Source organism: Tenebrio molitor, chromosome 7, assembly GCF_963966145.1.
Source record: "Tenebrio molitor chromosome 7, icTenMoli1.1, whole genome shotgun sequence".
NCBI classification, from domain to species: Eukaryota; Metazoa; Arthropoda; class Insecta; order Coleoptera; family Tenebrionidae; genus Tenebrio; species Tenebrio molitor.
This window is the reverse complement of record NC_091052.1, coordinates 663,957-683,928: the sequence shown is the minus strand read 5'-3', so window position 1 is coordinate 683,928 and position 19,972 is coordinate 663,957. Positions and strand designations below refer to the sequence as shown.

Sequence of the window (19,972 nt, the reverse complement as noted above, 5' to 3'; positions counted from 1 at the left end):
ATCGAGAGATGGTGCAAAATTGAAAAGACGGATTGCGCAATGGAAAACATAAGATAAGACGTTACGTATAAAGATATCTTAACGATCTCCTCTTGTTCCAAAGCGAGATCAATTTTAATACCGGTCCCTTCAACTTTCGGAAACTCCTCATTGAGACTTACATTCTTCAGATTAACAGTACTGTTAGCAAAAATCGCTCGGAAGAGTTTCACTCTTGATTTCAGTAGAAGGAAATACGTTAGCGTTCATCGACGATCTCAAAGGTTGAGACCACTGGTCTCAATCGCAAAGGACTCGTCACTGCGGTTGTAATTGTGCTCTTTGCTGAATTCGTTGAAGGAGATTTCACTGTAGCTTTTTCCGGCTTGTGCTGCGCGATTTAACACCAACAACAATCGGGGACCAACACCCAGAGTCTGTCCGACTTCCAGGAATATTCCCGCATGGTTTGCAAGACGACTATTAAGAGTAAGATGATCAAGTGAATGTGAAATAGCTCTCGGATGTCACTGCAAGATACTTGGAACAGGTTGTTCTTGTCGAATTTCTTGAAGACGCTCCCTTTTAGTTCGACAAACTGAATAGAAAAAATAATCAATGTCGTGGGTGCGTCGTTCAAAAGGTAAAGCTAGTGGGGACAGCACAATGGATATTTTGGCAACTTAAAGCTGAAATAATTTATTTCTGTTGTGACCGTAACAAGCGATGTACCAAATGGTTTGCAAAATTCTGGCATAATTTTATCTTTAAATGTTGCTCTAATAACGTGTTGATTTCTGCTAAGAGAAAAATAAATTAGTCTTTTATTTCAAACAATTACAGAAATCATATTGTGACTATTTTGTGCAACGATTGAGTAGCCGAAACAACAATGAACAACACAGTTTATCCAATAATTGACATTATGATCAACCCTCAACCTTCCATAGGAACTTTCTAGCTTAATTTGCAGAAATTGCTAATTTAAATTAAATAAAATTCGAGTATTCGAATTATTCAACTACGAAAACACAAAAAAACAACCTAATTTACTCGTATTTAAAAAAATTAAATCAAATTAAAAAATAAAAATTGCCTTGATATGGTATGTGGAGAAATTAAAGGTTTATTTTATTTTTTATTTTTTCCCTTATGTATTAAAATTCAACGGCGTTGCAGCGTACGAGTATACGTATTTGACGTAAATTACGGTGTTGGTGGATTTTTGAGATATGAACCTAATATAAATAAATTAACAAAGTACATATACGTTAATTTAAAACAATAAATGTTACACGTTTCAACTTTTAATTATTATTTTTAAATTGTCGGAATAAAATAATCACCATCTGTTGAATTTGGCGTTTAAATAAAAAATCACAACAGTGATTGATTTTTGTTTTTAGTTGACCTGAATGCACTTAAGAGATAAACATTAAAGATTATATTAAACAAAATTTTGAACAATAGTATAAAATTTCGTAAAAATATGTAGGTGCGAGAACGGTAAAAAGCTACTGTAGCAAAAAGTTGCAGCCTGCGCCATCTTGTTACCAGTAGATACTATAAAGCTCGGGTTGTAATCGATATAAACTGATTCTGATGGACGAGTACACTGTAGAGTAGAATTCTAGACTTATGGAAGGAGTAAAATTTGTATAACCCAAAGTCCGCCATCTTATTAAGGACAAGAGTAATGTTGGTGGTCTACTCACTCCCAACTTTTTCTTAGCATTGGCTTTTAATTTTTGTTTGTTATTGGGAAAAACATTTGATCAAAAGCAGACAAACCCCATAGGGTCGTAAGGATATTGACAATGAAGCTAGGGTATGCATTCTATTTCACGAGTGATAATGATATTTTAATTTCAATATACAGCTTTTTTGGAAATGTATTTTGGGTTGCAAAATCCATTCCGTCCATTCTGAAATACCTGTGTAGTGAAAAAAAAATCTGCTATAATAAATTTGTTGCATTTTATTAGTCGACACAAATCTCTTATCAATGATCTAATTACAAACATACTTCGCACAAATGAAATTAGCTTTTCACTTGAGTTATCTATTTTTGTGATGAACAAAGAAATGTTGCTTTCTGTGCGTACGCCTTATCGAGCAAATCTAGTGGCAAAGTAATACACTTTAAGTACCTACGTAATAAATTCAAAGTCGAAGGAGGAAACAACTACATAGTAATTTTCCATTAAATTAGAGATTCCTGAGTTTTTTTATTGTGTCTCCCTGAAACCTTCGAGGGTGTGTAACAATTAAGAGATTTTTTTAGATTTGAAAATGTACAAAACATCTACTGTTTCATTTTACATAGTGTCTCAAATTTTTGGGGATAATTGCGTTTAGTCCGAGAACCATAAAAATGCATTGCTTATGTCAGTAAAATTGACGCTGAGAAATGTCAGCTAAATTTCAAAGGCGCATGCTTTTTTAAACAGTTGGCTTATCTTTTTAATTTAACAGATGGATGACTGCAAAAGTGATTAAAATTTCAAAATTCTAACGTTACTGAAGTTTTTTGTCCATAACAATTATCAATCATCGTGTTTACGTGTGCGCTTTAATTGATTGGTTTAATTCGAACGCTTTATTACTTCTTGTGTTTGGTGTTTACCACTAGTAAGGCTCGTTCAGCACACAACACTTTTATAAGGATTTTACCCTGTTTTTAAAGGTATATTAAAAAAGCAAATATTTCATGAATTTTGCCCTGTTTTTAAAGGTATGGGTATATACAATAATAAATATTTTAAACTGACCCTAATGAATCATTGCCCATACCCAAATAATGACAAAATGTTTCCTAAAGTAAAAATTCTCATGAAGTAATTAGAGTAATCACTCTAATCAAGAAGTGTTCAAAGTGTTTGCCGTTATGTGGAGTCGGACAACACTAATTAAAAACTACACCTCTATTCTAAAAACACATTTTACAAAAAGTATTATTTCACGGTCACTGTCATTGGGTCAATTAACTATAAAATGCGAGTAAATAGACAGCTCGTTAATTTATGACGGAAAAAAATACTTAAATAAAAATTATATTGAAAACTCAGACAGGAAAGATTTAAACACTCTGTATAAATTCCGAAATTTGATTAGCGTAAACAGGATTTTCATCAAGGATTATACAGTCAGTGTCAGTATTTGACATATTAGGTCAGAATAGCGCGTAACTTTTGAAATGCCGCAATTATCTGATTTGCAAAAATGTGTTTGACTGAGGGACGTTGTGAGTATAACAGCCAATGTGAGAGAAATTAATGTGGATAATGTTTGAGTGACATTTCGAGAAACGTCACTTTCAATGCCATTTACAAAGCCAAAAGTTTGGCGTTGTCAAAGTGTCTGAGTTTTCAACGGCCGCAACTGTACATAAAAATTTTGTTGTTCTTGATAGTTAAGATAATGAATGTGATTTAATTAAGTGTTTTTTGTTCGAAGAAAAGCGATTATAATTTAACGAAATGAGTTTTTTCAACATATGGCCAAAGAAGCGGGTAAAATTCATTCAACCTTCTCTGCACCTATTATTTCCAGTATGTAGCAATTTACAAATCACAATTTCCGTATCGAGGGAAAGGTTTATGATAACAAAAATTCCTCATATAAAAATATTTATTATAATTTGCAATATGAAAATAGTAACACTCACAAGTCTCTTTGGGCTATACACAACAAAACAACAACGTATTCAAATCAGGTATAAAAATTAACACGGATGGAATATTCACAGAATAAAAAAAAATACAAAATGAAAGACTAGTAAAGGCATACTACTTTGGCAAATCACTTTCTTCGCTGTTACAAGTATTGAGAGAAGGCTCAGATTCTGCCCTTTTCAAACCATCCCCTCCCAAATCCTCTTCGATAAACTGTTTACTATTAATGTCCGGAAAGCTCCTCGTAACGATCTCCCCTTGTTCCAAAGCCGGTTCGATTTTAATGTCCTCCCCTTCAACTTTCAAGAGTTCCTCATTAAGACTTACGTTCTTCAGATCAACAGTACTGTTGGCAAAAATCGCGGCCGATCCTAAATCACTCGGAAGAGTTTCACTCTTGATTTCAGTAGGAGGAAATCCGTTAGCGTACATCGACGACTTCAGAGGTTGATCTATAACCGGCGGTCGCAAAGGACTCGTCGCTGTGGTTGTAGTTGTGCTCTTTGCTGAATTCGTCGAAGGAGACTGTACTGTAGCTTTTTCCTGCTTGTGTTGGGTGATTAAATCGCACGCCTTTCCCAAAATCAGAAGACTGTTCAATATTTTGAACGACGCGAAACAAAAGTAAGCCAAAACAAACAGAACAACAGACGCTACGTCGTTGATATGTATCGCGCTAGCCAACACTCGAATCATCACTACCCCCAAGGGTAGAGGAATAAATCCCATTCTGCGGGCCACCAGGTCCGAGTGGTCGGAAAAGGCGTGTTTTTGTCTAGTTTGGGCCATATCGTACGCCAGACTAGTTGTGTAATCGCGATAGACGTCGAGTTGGAGCTCGTTGAAACGCGTTATGAACGCGTGCTTGATCCAATCGACGAGCATTTCGGCGAGTAACACCATCAAACAATCAGGGACCAACACCCAAAGTCTGTCCGACTTCCAGGAATATTCCCGCATGGTTTGCAAGACGACTATTGAAAGTAAGATGATCAAATGAAATCGTTCTCGGACGTCACTGCAAGATACTTGGAACAAGTTGTTCTTGTCGAATTTCTTGAAGACGCTCCCTTTAAGTTCGACAAACTGAATAGAAAAAATAATTAACGTAGTGGGTACTTCGCGTCAAAAGGTAAAGCTAGTTGGGACAGCACAATAAATATTTTGACAACTTAAACTGAAATTTTATATTGTTGTGACTGTAATAAGCGGGATACCAAATGGTTTGCAAATAATAAAAGCAACTTGCTGAGCTTTATTGGACAGTGAAGGTCTTTTATTTCTAGGATCGTTTTTGTTTTTCACGCCCAAATTTATCGCCCACATAAGAAAAAAATTAAGTTGAGCGTAAAAAAACACGATTATTTTTGTACTTGTTTTACGCTCTACCTTAATCTTTTATTTATCAGCATCGAAAATGAAATTTTAATAGATATGTAATACAAAAAATAAAAAAATTGTCCCCACTTTTTACGAGTCACTGTTTTTTTTTTTAATTTCCATTGTGCATTTTTCACACAAATTTAAAAAATATTCTGGTACAACTGTAACATATTAAAAGGTAAATTATGATGAAATAATAACAGTATTTTATTGGACATCTGTTATATGAACAAACCATTAACTTACATTATTGGACATCATGATGGTCATGAGAGCCTTATTATTTGAATTTATCGCGACGTTCAGTGTCGTAGCTTGAAACAAAACAAGGAGGCTGTGAAGTACTACACAATAATAAGGAAAATATGTATCACTTAAGACCTCTAAAACATAACAATTCAAAGGATACTGACATAAACAATTGCAAAAATCAGATGAGGAATAACCCCTAGATGCTCCCTTTTTCTCCCCCTGGGCTCAGTTGCGGTCCAGAATAGGGCGTCAATAGTATCTTGTCCAAATGCAGAAAACAACCTATCACCAACCTCTAACATGTTATAGAAAATATACAACTTAATCACTGACTGACTTTTAATCAGGTGATATAACATATTTGTATCAACTGAAAACATAAACATACTACAAATAATTAAAATAACAGCCTTTAATAGATCACAAATTTCCGCCGGGGTCAAAATATGTCTATTTTTTCTGTCATGTAATCCAAAGCATTTTGAAAATGGTCTGGTGACCAAGGCCCAAAGCGCCAACAAAACGCGCATTGGCAAAAACGTATAAACAAAAAGAAACGAATCGGTGCATTGCATAAAACCGTAACGCATAAACCTCTCTACTTCTCGAGGTATTCGCATAAATGAATAGACTTTTTCTCTTCGAGCTGAAAAACGTTCTTCGTCGTGTTCTAGGAGATAATCTCGTGTCAACTCCACTTGCAGAAATGACGCCAACGACGGACTTTTCTCTATAACAACGTGTTTCACCGGATCGCGAATAACGTGTTCAAATATTTACCTTTTTTAGCATGGTCCACTTCAGTCGCCTCCTTGTCATTTCGTAACAAATCATCTATTTTACTTTCTGTAGCAAACAAAACGCGGGCCGGTGTTTTAAATCTGATTTTTTTACCACTTAATGCGTCGTTATCTTCATCAAGAGACATAATTACTAAAAAAAAATCTAACCTTCAATCTCGAACATGATTCTGACAGCTCTACAATGACAACAGATAAACATTGGAATTTTTTTTTAGCTAGGGTATTTTATGTTCTTACGTTGTAGACACGTTAATAAAAAATTATAATTGGGACAGAAAACAATTAATGAGATTCATAATAATATTCACCTGTATTGGTTGCCAATTGTATCAATCTCACTTTAATTTCAGATCACTTTAAAGTAAACAAATCGTGTATTAAACTTTTCCAAATCGTTCTTTTGACGATGACATTGACAACTTTGACGTATGTGACAGTTATCAGCTGATGGGGCCGCAAATGTTATTTAAGAACTATGGAAAATAATGAAAATCAACTACCAAAAGACGACACAAAATGTAAAGTGCTTATAATAGGGGCTGGGATGGGGGGTCTCTCTGCAGCTTATCATTTATCAAAGAACGGCTTTAACGACTACAGGCTTCTAGAGGCTCGTCAACGAGTGGGTGGACGTATCGTTCAAATAAAAATGGGCAACGAACCCGTCGAACTGGGTGCCAATTGGATACATGGAGTGCTCGGTAATCCCGTTTATGAATTAGCAATGCAACACGGTCTTGTGGATATTATGCAAACACCCAAACCCCACAAAGTAATCGCGGCTACGGAAAACGGCAAACAAGTCCCGTTCGCTATTTTACACGAAATATACGAAGCATATCTGTGTTTTTTGAAACGCTGCGAAGAGTATTTTTTATCACAGTATTTACCACCAGAAGGCATCGATAGTGTGGGTGATCATATTAAATTAGAAATTAGTTTGTACTTAGACAAAATACAAGATGCTCGCGAGAGACACTTGCGCGAACTTTTATTTGAGTGCTTATTGAAACGGGAAACGTGCATATCTGGGTGCGACGATATGAACGAAATTGATTTGTTAGAATTAGGAACCTATACCGAATTACAAGGCGGTAACATTACGCTTCCAGGAGGTTACAGTTCAATTTTAGAACCCATTACCAAAGCCATACCTCCAGAAAATTTACTCCTTCAACATGCAGTCAACTCAATCCGTTGGAATCTCAACAGACGCCACAGTATTGATAATGGAAATGATTCTGATGATTCAGACAGGACTGTGGTTGAAGAATCGACGAAATCCAACAGTAGCCGAGAATCGAGCTGTGAAAAAATAAATCACCAATATAACATAGAAATTAATTGTGATAACGGTAAAAAATTCCAAGCAGATCACCTCATCTGTACTGTGCCTCTAGGGGTACTTAAACATAACAAAGACAAATTATTTGAGCCTCCTTTGCCTGATTACAAGAGAGAAGCAATAGATAGATTATTATTTGGAACAGTTGACAAAATATTATTGGAATACGAAAGACCTTTCTTACATCCTAACATTACCGAAATTTTACTTCTCTGGGAATCAGATTCTGACAAACCTGAGGGGCAAGAAGATTTGAGCAAGAGCTGGTATAAGAAGATATATTCATTTTCTAAAATATCAGAGACCATCATCTTAGGCTGGATTTCAGGGAAAGAGGCCGAGTACATGGAAACTTTATCAAAAGACGTAATAATAGATACATGCACAACAGTATTGAGGAAATTTCTCAACGATCCTTTCATACCCAAGCCAAAGAATGTAGTATGGTAAGTTGGTACTGATCTCAACTGCACAAGCAAGACTGACTGTTTCGTTTGCAGTACAAGTTGGCACAGCCAACCCTACACCAGAGGATCTTACACGGCGATAGCTGTAGGAGCTTCACAGATCGACATTGAATGTTTGGCCCAACCCCTTTACCTCGACGAGGAGGAAACCAAAGTAATATCACTCTACTGGCGCATTATTCCTACTCTTTTTGTACTTTCCAGCCTGTGGTGATGTTCGCTGGCGAACATACCCACAGCAATTTCTATTCTACTGTACACGGGGCGTACTTGACAGGACGGACAGCGGCTCAAACGCTGCTTAATGCCGACGCTCCTCAAGAGATGGTGCTAGATTGTGAAGACGACGCAGACTTGAGTTCCTGGCTTCAGGGAATTTGTCTTGAGTAACACCTATCTGCCTTAAATCGAGTCAGTCGCAGAGAGAATTGTATGTTAAGCCTTTTTCAGAAAATTTTATTGTTAAGTACAAAATATTCCAATTTTGAATGTGTTTTCGTAAATATCGCGACATACGCTCTCTGAAAAACGCATTTTGTATAATTTTTTCCAAACATATATTTTTGTTAAGTGCACGAAACTTCAATAATTATTTGAGATATTTATAATTTCCTTTATTTGCTGTTGTAAACATTGTACCTTCAATCTAACTCTGTGGACGTACTAGAAGAGTGAGCAGTATTACGAAAAGTTATGCAAAATGTGAAGTAGCAAAATTTTAGGACTGCTTAACAGTGTCTATGATTTTAATTTGTTACCGTTAGACAACTTGTTACTTTTATAAGCTTATGCTACTGCTAGTCATTTTTTTAAATCGACATTATTTCATTAAAAAAATATATAACAATCGATCATTTATTACCACATACCAGGCACCCTGTACAAAAATTCCCCATCATCATCATAATAACAGTCATTCAGCTTATAAATATAGCCCTTTTTAACAATTGCTTTTGGTATACTAATCTTCTCAGGATAATTTAAGTGTGCATAATCTCTTTCTGTCTTTTTAAAATACTGAACTGGACTTGTTGTTTGGTACTTGTCTTGCTTCAAATCGATCAAATCAGTTTTAACATTTTCATTTTTATTTTCATCCAATTTGACTGCATGTACGATGCGACTCTCTTCCTCACTAACTTCTCTTCCACTTTCAACTTTAGATGACAACTTCATTTGTAACTGTTCAAACGTTACTGACTTTTTCGAATATTCTGATGATTCCATATATGTTTCATTTGGAGGCGGCTTCACAACAGTGTCCGTTGTTTGTATATTTTGTTTGGTGAAAGTTCCTTTGGTCAATTTCTCGTAACTCGAAATTATCTCAGAAAAATCTGGTTTGATTTTGCTGTTTTGGTATTTTACTATATTTTGTTGTGAGTGGGGCAAAACAAATGGTTTGAAATTAAGTTCTCTGTTGGTGAATTTATTCAAGTGTTCTATTAATTCTTGTGGTAAATCTGACATTTGTCCTTCTTTGAACAACTTCCAATTTTTTTGAACAGAATTATCATGATTTGTAATCTTGTGTTGTTTAGTTTTACTCCAATTTGACTTTACAATTTTCTAAAAAAAAAAAATACTAAAGAGTCGAAAACAGTATATTGTACAACTAGTTATGAAAGTCATACTTTTTTTCATGAATTTGCAGTTTCATTAACGAAGGCGGAGCCCGAGTTAATCAAGCAAAGCAAATGAGTGAAAAAAGAGACTTTCATAATGTATGTACACGACATTTTTTTGCATATTGTTGTAAGTTGAGAAAAAAAAACAGAAATACACAGTAGGTGTCAAAAATAAATTACTCCCTACAGTATATTCCATTTAAGTATGCTGCATAAAATAGCATAGGGACTATTTTCCCGTCGTTGATTGGTCAAAATGAGAGAAAAGTTTACACCAAGTTATTAGTGTCAAACTTATCGAGCTTTTGTATCAAACGCATCATTAAACTACAATTTTGTTATTAGGATATCATATCACTACCACTTCCTTTATGACTTTTTTTTGTTAATTTTGCTTGGATGTATGTTTTCAATTTTTTCAAATTTGCGGCGTTCGCCAGTGTGAAACGTTCTCCATTCGAAGCGACATCTACTGCATACTGCATTCTTAAATGGAATAGACTGTAGATTGATTGTAAAAAACATCCAACACTTAGCGAGAAATAGAGCAACTGTTACAAAAAATTCGCTGCCTTACCTTTTGTTTGTCACCAGAAACCACATAGCCTCCAACCTAACCAAATTTTAGGCAACCTAGTAGCGAATATCCCTAAATCCTAGGGCGTAATTTATTTTTGACACAATTCTTTGACAATGAATTGAATAAAAAGGTTAAAAAAAGCACTACATTTATTACGATTTTTCGGTAAAAAAAGTGATACTTTCATTACGATTTTTCGTTAAAAAAAGTCAACTTTCATAATCAATATGCAAAAAAAGATCATTTGAAATGACGTACTTTTATTACTTCTGGCAAAGCTGGAAAACCTTCAGACAGACGATCGATCGTCCATTCTTCAGGATCAGTTCTGTACAAATAACGAATCTGCTCTTTATCATGCCAAGTCAAGAAGTTTGGAAACTTTTCCTTGAAATACTTCTGCCTCACAATATAATACTTCTCTTTTTCTTTAAGTAATTGCATTTCTTTCAAGTGATCTTTGTGTGTTTTATGCACTTCCATAAAATCTGATTCTAAATCTTCCAAATTGGTAAATTCTTCCTCGTTCAAATCCAAGACCTTTTTTTGCTGCGCAATTCCAGGATCTTTCCTCGCGGATCTGACGAATTTTGTAGACACACATCTTGTAGCAGATTGAGAAAATATAGTCTTAATAAACAACATTATAATATTCAAGCACAATAATTACTGCACCAACGAAAATATAGGTTATAAAACCTTAACCTCGCATGCTGTATTGCTGTCAACCGTGCTGTCAACGAACTCCTCAACCGCAATAGGCAATGACCAGTGGCGTAACTATTGGGGAAGCACTAAGGATAGCCGTCCATTTCTGAACGCTATTTGAACTAAAGAATGGGTAGTTATTATAAATATCTCGCACAAAATGTGTTGATGATATGTTGCAAAAAATATTGTTAATAAAGTGCGTCGTAAGAATAATTTTGCAGCGAGCGAAATTTCCGAGATACGCCGCTGTTAATGGGTTTTCCTTAACTAAATTATTAATTAAAGAAGATTAAATATATAATAATTTACCTAACAAAGCTTAAGACTAATACTACGAATAATTCATTCAATAAAATAGATAAAGTAGATTTTTTAGAGAAGCATTTGATTGCATGTCCTTCAGGCTTACGATGTCTGACTCGATTCTTTTAATGTACTATCGCGGCCATCCAAAAGTGAACGTTTTTTTTTATAGTTTGATTTTTACTTTAAATCATAGGCGTTCCAAAATGTCAAAGTTTGACACTAGCGATAAAAAAATTATTGAAACTATTTTTTTAAATGCCACATCTCACTCCGATTCAGACAGCTAGGGCTATTGTAAAGCTAGAAGAAAATTGGTCTTTAGCTGCTGTGGCCAGAGAATTACATTGCAGTAAGACTTGCATCTTCAATATAAAGAGGCTTTGGCAAGAAAACAGGCTTGAGAGGCCAATACGAATAGGTGTTGAAAAGGTTTCTTTACTAAAGTTTAGTTTCACTTAAATAATGTATTAATTACTTCTCAGTCTCCTTTTTATTAAAAAATATTTATTACAACTTTTTATTATTAAAATAGTAACGCCTGCTGCACGAACGCCAATGAATACAGCCTGATTTAATCTAACGAAAAATACGGAAATTTTCGCAAGCTATCGTTCACTTTTGGATGGCCGCGATTGTACTTACTACCTCATAAATATATCCACGTAACATTTGTCAAAACGCAACTGAAAAAATAGACTAAAACAATCTATCGATAAAAATATAATGGCTGAATGTGTTGTAACAATGAATTATCCATAAACACGCAATTGTGTAATGTCAGTACATATAATATAGAATAAAATTAGATCCACGTCATCGCACAGAATTGAATGATCCTTGATAAGAAAAGGATGCAACATGGAACCTTATACGGCAATAACAAAAATGAATTATTAAGTAGTATGTATGTGTTTACAACGCATATTGCTTGGCAACTAAGGATAACTAGACAAACATTTTTTTTGAAGCACGACTCGTTCGATTGAACGTATTTCCGAAAGCTCGTCATCTATCAATAATGAATTAACTGAAACGCACAAAATGTCTATTCTAGAATATATTACTTTTGCCGTTTTGAGTGTCTTATCTTTATCAATCAATACAAAAGGACAAACTACGCAAAATATCAATGTTTGTAAGTGATGAATAGAAGTTCTCTCTAATTCAATAATCCAACAATCAATTATAGTGTTTGTGAACGAGGAAGGCAATTTAGTTGCTGAAAAAGCGGTGGATGTTGCAGTTAATTATATAAAGAAAAATAATAAGCTAGGGGTTAATACGGAACCAGTTAAAGTTATCGGTAATCGCTCAGATGCTTCAGCGCTTCTTGATTCTTGTAAGTTTCGTTAGTATGTTTTTCGATTATTTACTAAATTAATTTTTATCAGTATGTAGTAGCTACAATGATATGTTGGCCAGTTCAATGTTTCCTCATCTCGTCCTAGACACTACGATGACAGGAATGGCGTCCGAAACAGTTAAATCATTTACAGCAGCTTTGGGATTACCAACAATAAGTGCTTCTTTTGGCCAAGAGGGTGACTTAAGACAATGGCGAAACATCGATGAAAACGAGAAAGAATACCTCGTCCAAATTTTACCACCAGCTGATATTATTCCAGAAATAGTTAGAACCATAGTCCTTAATCAAAACATAACAAACGCGGCGATACTCTTCGATAATTATTTCGGTACAATAAAACGGTTATCTCATTGATTGATTTTCACGAACGCTTTTGTAGTGATGGATCACAAATACAAATCTCTACTTCAAAACGTTGCCACAAGACACGTCATTGCTCCAATTAAAGAACCGGAAAAAATCGGCGACCAACTTCGACAACTGCGCAAATTGGATATTGTCAATTTTTTTATTTTGGGCAGTTTTGAAAATATCAAGCGTGTCTTAGACGCCGCAGACAGCGTTGGTTATTTTAACAGGAAGTTTGCGTGGCACGCTATCACTCAAGATAAGGGAGACTTGAAGTGCAACTGTAGAAATGCAACTATTATGTTGGCTAAACCCGTAATTGATGCACAGTATCAAGATCGACTTGGACTGATAAAGACTTCCTATCAGTTAAACGCAGAACCGGAAATAGCTGCTGCATTCTATTTTGATTTAGCTCTTTATTCATTTCTGGCCGTCAAGTAAGTGTAGATTTTTATGTAAAAAAAAAGAAGTCACGAAAGGCATTTTTAAATCACATTTGAAATTTACATTTAAATCCAACTAGGTACAATTAATACATATTTAAAATACATTTTCTATAAAAAAAACTTAGTTTGGTACTTTGACGTGACTATTCAATATCAACATATTGATTTCCGTTTTTTTTAAATACTTTGTAGAGAAATGATAGCCGATGGAGCGTGGAAAAGAAATAATGCGACAAACTACATCACTTGTGATGAATACGACGGCAAAAACTCCCCAAAACGTATAGGTCTAAATTTAAAGAAGTATTTTAATAAAGATACTTCAGAAACTCCGACATACGGACCTATGAGTATAATTTCAAATGGATACAGTTTTATGGAATTTAACATGCAACTAAGTGCAGTAGGTGTCAGAGAAAGTTCTTCTGACAAATCTATACCGTTGGGAACCTGGAAAGCTGGATATGACAGCAACTTAACACTTTTAGATCCTCAAAACATGAAAAATTACACTGCTGACGTGGTTTATCGTATCGTCACAGTAGAGGTGCCTACGTCTTTAAGAATATGTGAAATTAGTGAGTTTATTTATATATTTGCAGCAAAAACCGTTCATAATTAAAGATGAAACAGCCCCAAAAGGTTACAAAGGTTACTGCATCGACCTCATTCAAAGAATCAGTGAAATATTAAATTTCGATTATGAAATAACTCCAGTGAGCGATCAAAAGTTTGGAAACATGGATGAAAACGGCAAATGGAACGGGGTCGTTCGCGAATTGATGGATAAACGTGCCGACATAGGTCTTGGTTCTATGTCGGTGATGGCCGAAAGGGAAAACGTCATCGATTTTACAGTACCTTATTACGACTTGGTCGGAATCACTATCTTGATGAAGCTTCCAAAAACTCCCACTTCACTCTTCAAATTCTTAACTGTTTTGGAGAACGAAGTGTGGTTATGCATTTTGGCGGCTTATTTCTTCACGAGGTGACTTCTCAAAAAACTTTAAAAATCCAATCGTTCATAACATCGATTTTAGTTTCTTGATGTGGGTTTTCGACAGATGGAGTCCGTACAGCTACCAAAACAACAGAGAAAAATACAAAGACGACGAAGAAAAACGTGAATTCAACCTGAAAGAATGTCTTTGGTTTTGTATGACTTCTCTAACTCCACAGGGAGGAGGCGAGGCCCCTAAAAACTTATCGGGGCGTTTGGTCGCAGCCACTTGGTGGTTGTTTGGTTTCATCATTATTGCCTCTTATACAGCTAACCTGGCAGCGTTTTTGACAGTTTCAAGATTGGACACTCCTATAGAATCTTTAGATGATCTATCTAAACAATATAAAATTCAATACGCGCCTTTGAACGGGTCTTCTACGATGACATATTTCCAAAGGATGGCGAACATCGAGGCCAAATTCTACGAGTACTGTTTAAATTCAAATTTGAAATGTAGATATACAATGGTAAAATTTTTCCAGGATCTGGAAGGACATGAGCTTGAATGACAGCCTTTCCGAAGTGGAAAGGGCTAAGCTGGCAGTTTGGGATTATCCAGTGAGTGACAAATATACGAAAATGTGGCAAGCAATGAAAGAAGCTGAACTACCGAATACACTTGACGAAGCCGTGGACAGAGTCAGGGATTCAAGATCCTCTAGTGAAGGTTTTGCTTATTTAGGTGACGCTACCGACATCAGATATCTGGAAATTACCAATTGTGACCTTCAAATGGTTGGAGAGGAGTTCTCCAGAAAGCCTTACGCAATCGCTGTTCAGCAGGGTTCACCTTTGAAAGATCAGTTCAACACAGCGTGAGTGTGTATTATTTTATCGAATTCTTCATCGGAAATAACATTTTTTTCAGTATTTTGCAATTACTAAATCGTCGTGAATTAGAGCGACTAAAAGAGAAATGGTGGAGCAGAAATCCGGAGGCAAAGAAATGTGAAAAACAAGACGATCAATCGGACGGAATTAGTATTCAAAATATCGGTGGTGTCTTTATCGTTATTTTCGTGGGGATTGGATTGGCTTGTGTTACTTTGGCCTTCGAATATTGGTGGTACAAGTACAGGAAGGGATCTAAAGTGGTAGATGTTCAGGGAGCACCTCACGTTAAACACCCTGACATGATGAGTAAAATTAACGATGGCTTTAATGCAAAAGTAAATAAGTTGTATCCACGATCACGATTTTAATTAGGATTTCAAAGATCATGGTAACGATTTTTTGCACACGTGTATTTTTCTTACAACATATTTTAAATGATGGTGTGTTGTTTTGTGGTCAACAATCGCACAAAAGTAAAATGTTTTGACAAATTCTTCTTAAACTAATGCGTCTTTTAACAATCCTGTTCTTTGTGATCTGTTAGACAACGAGAATAAATAAATTGGGCTAGCAGTTCTTTTTTGGATTACGTCCTTATCCTTTCTCGTAAATAGTGAACAACAAAAATTAAGCGGGTAAAGTCAAAAACGACAATTTATAAAAGAAATAGCTAGTGAGAGTTAACATTTTGGTTGTGATTAGAAGTAGAAATGAATCAAACGTTCAATAATAATTATATTATAAACCTAACGTAATTACTACATAATAGTTATTTATTTAACGAGTTCGTGTGTAATTTTGACTTTTTTTGGCATGAGTGGACCAGTTTAAAACTCGAGTGAAACGAGAGTTTTAAAGGTCCACGAGTGCCAAAAAAAGCCCAAATTACACACGAACGAGTTGAATACAACGTTTTTTTGTTCGACGAGCCCCTTAAAGGCTCCAAATCTCTTAAAACCTTTAAAATTAGCTTGACGTTTCTTTTTGACAAATTGTGATATTTATCAAAATCCGTTCACACAGGAGAAAATTCTCAAATTCTGACAGTGTCGAACAAAAAAACTTTATAAAAATAAAAATTTAAAAGGGAAAATTGTTCTTACGACTCATAAACAATATCAGATTATCGCAATTCAGTGCTTGTCATCAGATTATTAATACATGTCATCAGCTGTAGAAACTCAAGCGATCCCTAAAAAATTTGCGTTACATGTAACCAAAAAAAAAACTGATAAATTACCTATTCTTTTATAAATGGACACAATCAAGGGTTTAAACTAATAGGAATAAAAATTAATTAACGAAAAGTAAAAATCCTCCAATTAAAAAAGAATAAAAACTATTTTTTACTTTAAAAATGTAAATCCTGCATTACGGGATTACCTACGCTAAGTTTAAATCTGGAGAAACAGGAGAAAGTGGGGAAAAATCTGTTTACTGCTGTAACATCGGAACAAATAAAACAAAAACTCTATCATAACCTATGTATATATCTAAACATATCATTCATTTGATTATTTCATGTTTATTTTTGCTTTTTAATATAATAATTTAACTAAAATAAATTCGAATACATCAGACATCCATCGATTTTCAATTGACGCTTTAGGAAATTCGTATTTTTTATAACAATGTTGTCAGATTTCAGCGCCAATTTTGCGCGGGAATAGATATCCCAAGGTTAAAAACAAAGACTTTCATTGGTCAGTTACTTAAGTTATACTTAAGTCACAGTCAATGCGCAAGCGCCAATGTCAACTATTATAAACTTGTTGCATCATGTTTTTCAGTAAGCGGTGAAAACTCCGTGCAGGAGGGTGTGTCTCACAAGTGTCTCGCTTTTTAATTAAAAGAAACCAAAAATCATGGTTCATTACCGTTTTGAAACTAATGAAAACAACAGGACAATGAACGTAAATGCTGAGCTTCCATCTGTTTCCTGGATCGAAGTGATAAAACATATCTTTTTCACAATTCTCCTAGGACTCAACATAGGTTACGTGCAGTATCTACTGTTTTACGACCAGCGACCCTTCGATGAGGAACTAAATTTGTATAATCAAACTATGATGATGTTTTATCTAGTAGCGGCTGCAGTTAAGATGGCCTTTAGTGTTCGAATGTTCATAAATGCAAATGAAAGCAACTTCAAGACAATAGCAAGTGTCAGTCTTCTGTTCCTGCTGATGAAGACACTTTCTGAAATTTTTCAGCCACCACCCATATCTCTGTTCATATTCATATACACATACGTTTTTACGTCTCTATTCCTATTTTTTCAAATGACAGCACTACTAACAAATATTTTTGTTACCAAATATGCAGTGCAGTATAAACTAGCTGATGGCGAAGAGAAAAGAAAATTTTATATGCTTATGATAAATGCAGAAGCCGACGCTGGTCTCGTCAGCGTCCTAGACTGCTATGTTCGTGCCGCTCCTCAACTGATTGCTCAATCCGCCATTTTCCTTTACAATAATGGCAATTCCACATTTTTTTCCGGTAAATACCCGAAAAAATCTTTTTGGTAAATTTAACTATGTGTTTGTAGTACGACAACTGATCAGCGCTCTGGTCGCAATCATCATGATGCCTTGGTCTATTACGTTCTTTTCAAGATCTCTAAGAGCACAACAGAACAACAAAGTCCTTAAAACAACAACTGCCGTTTATTTCATGTGGCATTTTTGCATTATGCGTAAGCCCAGTTTATTCATAATCGCAGATAAGCACTTTAATCATTTGAAATTGTTTCAGTATCTAGGATTGGCAGTATTTCGGGCGCAATAGCTGTGTGGCCTCAACAAGTGGGAATTGCCATTCTGATCCACTGTATGGGGGCTGCTGGTTGGCTTTGGTGGACAATAGAACCGCTGCCATTTTGTGATCGAAATGAATTTTGGCACTTCCTCTTCTGCATTGTTTTTGGAGGTGTGTATTTTTTCGCACCTATGAACATAGTTAGCGATCCAACGCGTTGGAGATATATTTACTTTTATCTTGTCCTGTTTGTGGAAGATACTCTAGCTAATATTGTTTGGTACTACAGCGAAAACGAAATGAAAATTAAAACTTATCTCATCGCATTCAATTTTATAACTTTTTGCATCGGTATGCTGTTTATGTACATCTATTATAAGAAATTTCATCCAAAAACTACAGATAATAAAATTTCAGAGAAAATTCCTCTCACAGATATCACATCTGTCAGTTAATGATATCATTTATTTAACCTTCAAATTATTATCTCAGTTTTTCGACTTTTCTTTGTTTAATTTTTTTTTTTAATGAAAGTTTAATATTTAAGAAAAATAAGTACAAATTGTGAATACCAGTACTTCAATTATCTAATTGTGCTTTTTATATTATTAATAGATAATTCACTGTGATGTAACTTTCTTATTCATGCGATAATTCCAGAGAGTTTATTGTAATTGTTTCTTTTGAATAAGTAATACTCGTATGTAAAAATTCGAAGTTTTCTGCAAAAAGGTACTCTAACGAAATTATTCGATTGAAAAATAAACTAAGACTGTTTCCAGTGATATTAATTAATTTATAGTAAAGTATGTAGTTTTAAAATACTTTTGTGTTTATATACGTATTTATTATATGTAGGTAAATATTTATGTTGCTCATGATCGGACATACGAGTAAAATTGTTTTCTACAGTAAAAACATGTAAAAATTTCACTTGTTTTATTTGTTTAAAACTTTAAATTTTGCACTCCAAATAAATATTAGAATATAATAGTTATTTATTTAACGAGTTCGTGTGTAATTTTGGCTTTTTTTGGCATGAGTGGACCAGTTTAAAACTCGAGTGAAACGAGAGTTTTAAAGGTCCACGAGTGCCAAAAAAGCCCAAATTACACAAGAACGAGTTGAATACAACGTTTTTTTGTTCGACGAGCCCCTTAAAGGCTCCAAATCGCTAAAAATCTTTAAAATTAGCTTGACGTTTCGTTTTGACAAGTTGTCAAATTTATCAAAATCCGTTCACACAGGCGAAAATTCTCAAATTCTGACAGTGTCGAACAAAAAAAGAAATAAATCATTATATAAAAGCTAATAAAACTGCTAAATGACCAAAAAACATGTCTAATTTTTCTAGGGAGTCATTCTTTCAACTACATTAACTCTGCATTATTTAACAATAGTATGAACCATGAGATTTATAAAATTTTAGTCTACTTATAACGGGTGACTATTAAAATTTTCACTTGGAGTTGGCTTTGAGAAAGTTTTTATTTTTTCTGTTACTTTAAACGCACGCAAGAACGAACGACAAATATCAGTCAGTACCACGACCTGCTGCATTATAACCCTGTTCAAAAGCATAGTTTGAGTGATCCCCGCAGAGCGCTAGTGTACGGGCGCTTTTTGGGGATATTATTCATCTTAAGTTTTTGTCACCGAGAGTTTTTCTTGTTCAAATGACATTCGAATTTAAAATCAAAAATACAAAAATACACTTGTATCCAGTATTGTTTTAGAAAGAAAATATTAACTTACTGTACTCAATCTTAACTCTAAAATCATATCTAAACCTATTTTCCGCATTTTTATTCTTTAGAAGCGCCCGTACTGTGGCGCCCTCATCGGCGAAAATTAGCTCTTTCTCGGAAACATTTTCCCAATGCTTTTTTAATGAAATGAACAGACCGGTTATTATAAAGCAGGTCGTGGTCAGTACAATTGAAAACATTTATTGAAATGTCAAACTTGTCAGTGTCTAAGGTGCAACGAAATGAAATGATCCATAGCCAACCCTAAGTGAAAATTTTAATAGTCACCCGTTATGTATTATAAAGCAATATGACAATAATTCATCTTGCGAT

General features: G+C 34.7%; 4 protein-coding genes across 7 annotated transcripts; 2 read left to right on the top strand and 2 right to left on the bottom strand.

Moving 5' to 3' along the window:
* Positions 1 to 3,591: 3,591 nt before the first annotated feature.
* On the bottom strand, positions 3,592 to 6,540 carry LOC138135990 (protein TAPT1 homolog). Of its 3 annotated transcripts, XM_069055013.1 has the most exons (5): positions 6,400 to 6,540; positions 6,069 to 6,221; positions 5,446 to 6,018; positions 5,283 to 5,380; positions 3,592 to 4,739 (listed from the first exon to the last, which is right to left on the bottom strand). In XM_069055013.1, the coding sequence occupies exons 2-5, from the start codon at positions 6,214 to 6,216 to the stop codon at positions 3,768 to 3,770; spliced, it is 1,791 nt and encodes a 596-aa protein (XP_068911114.1). In that variant the 5' UTR covers positions 6,217 to 6,221; positions 6,400 to 6,540; the 3' UTR covers positions 3,592 to 3,767. The 3 variants fall into 3 exon arrangements, with proteins under 3 accessions (XP_068911114.1, XP_068911113.1, XP_068911115.1); XM_069055012.1 differs by lacking the exon at positions 6,400 to 6,540 and having other exon boundaries at positions 6,069 to 6,267; XM_069055014.1 differs by lacking the exons at positions 6,069 to 6,221; positions 6,400 to 6,540 and having other exon boundaries at positions 5,283 to 5,370; positions 5,446 to 5,585.
* A 26-nt stretch (positions 6,541 to 6,566) lies between these two features.
* LOC138135991 (peroxisomal N(1)-acetyl-spermine/spermidine oxidase) lies at positions 6,567 to 8,752 on the top strand. Its single transcript, XM_069055015.1, has 3 exons — positions 6,567 to 7,882; positions 7,937 to 8,057; positions 8,108 to 8,752. Exons 1-3 carry the CDS (start codon positions 6,567 to 6,569, stop codon positions 8,291 to 8,293), a joined length of 1,623 nt encoding a protein of 540 aa, XP_068911116.1. The 3' UTR covers positions 8,294 to 8,752.
* LOC138135992 (putative neugrin-like protein DDB_G0288135) lies at positions 8,745 to 10,920 on the bottom strand. Its single transcript, XM_069055018.1, has 2 exons — positions 10,370 to 10,920; positions 8,745 to 9,472 (listed from the first exon to the last, which is right to left on the bottom strand). The coding sequence occupies exons 1-2, from the start codon at positions 10,754 to 10,756 to the stop codon at positions 8,762 to 8,764; spliced, it is 1,098 nt and encodes a 365-aa protein (XP_068911119.1). The 5' UTR covers positions 10,757 to 10,920; the 3' UTR covers positions 8,745 to 8,761.
* A 233-nt stretch (positions 10,921 to 11,153) lies between these two features.
* Ir25a (ionotropic receptor 25a) lies at positions 11,154 to 15,707 on the top strand. Of its 2 annotated transcripts, XM_069055010.1 has the most exons (10): positions 11,154 to 12,032; positions 12,097 to 12,263; positions 12,318 to 12,467; positions 12,520 to 12,822; positions 12,874 to 13,282; positions 13,484 to 13,838; positions 13,894 to 14,282; positions 14,335 to 14,724; positions 14,780 to 15,112; positions 15,166 to 15,707. In XM_069055010.1, the coding sequence occupies exons 1-10, from the start codon at positions 11,959 to 11,961 to the stop codon at positions 15,497 to 15,499; spliced, it is 2,904 nt and encodes a 967-aa protein (XP_068911111.1). In that variant the 5' UTR covers positions 11,154 to 11,958; the 3' UTR covers positions 15,500 to 15,707. The 2 variants fall into 2 exon arrangements, with proteins under 2 accessions (XP_068911111.1, XP_068911112.1); XM_069055011.1 differs by having other exon boundaries at positions 11,154 to 12,263.
* Positions 15,708 to 19,972: the final 4,265 nt, after the last annotated feature.

Coding starts and splice junctions, on each gene's coding strand:
- Ir25a (XM_069055010.1), top strand. CDS start 11,959: ATGATCCTTGATAAGAAAAGGATGCAACATGGAACCTTATACGGCAAT. Junction 12,468..12,519: donor TTCAGCGCTTCTTGATTCTT/GTAAGTTTCGTT, acceptor AATTTTTATCAG/TATGTAGTAGCTACAATGAT. Junction 13,283..13,483: donor TATTCATTTCTGGCCGTCAA/GTAAGTGTAGAT, acceptor AATACTTTGTAG/AGAAATGATAGCCGATGGAG.
- LOC138135991 (XM_069055015.1), top strand. CDS start 6,567: ATGGAAAATAATGAAAATCAACTACCAAAAGACGACACAAAATGTAAA. Junction 7,883..7,936: donor AAGCCAAAGAATGTAGTATG/GTAAGTTGGTAC, acceptor TTTCGTTTGCAG/TACAAGTTGGCACAGCCAAC. Junction 8,058..8,107: donor TCGACGAGGAGGAAACCAAA/GTAATATCACTC, acceptor TGTACTTTCCAG/CCTGTGGTGATGTTCGCTGG.
- LOC138135992 (XM_069055018.1), bottom strand. CDS start 10,756: ATGTTGTTTATTAAGACTATATTTTCTCAATCTGCTACAAGATGTGTG. Junction 9,473..10,369: donor CTTTGCCAGAAGTAATAAAA/GTACGTCATTTC, acceptor TTTTTTTTTTAG/AAAATTGTAAAGTCAAATTG.
- LOC138135990 (XM_069055013.1), bottom strand. CDS start 6,216: ATGTCTCTTGATGAAGATAACGACGCATTAAGTGGTAAAAAAATCAGA. Junction 6,019..6,068: donor AGTGGACCATGCTAAAAAAG/GTAAATATTTGA, acceptor ACGTTGTTATAG/AGAAAAGTCCGTCGTTGGCG. Junction 4,740..5,282: donor CCATCATGATGTCCAATAAT/GTAAGTTAATGG, acceptor TTTTCTATTCAG/TTTGTCGAACTTAAAGGGAG.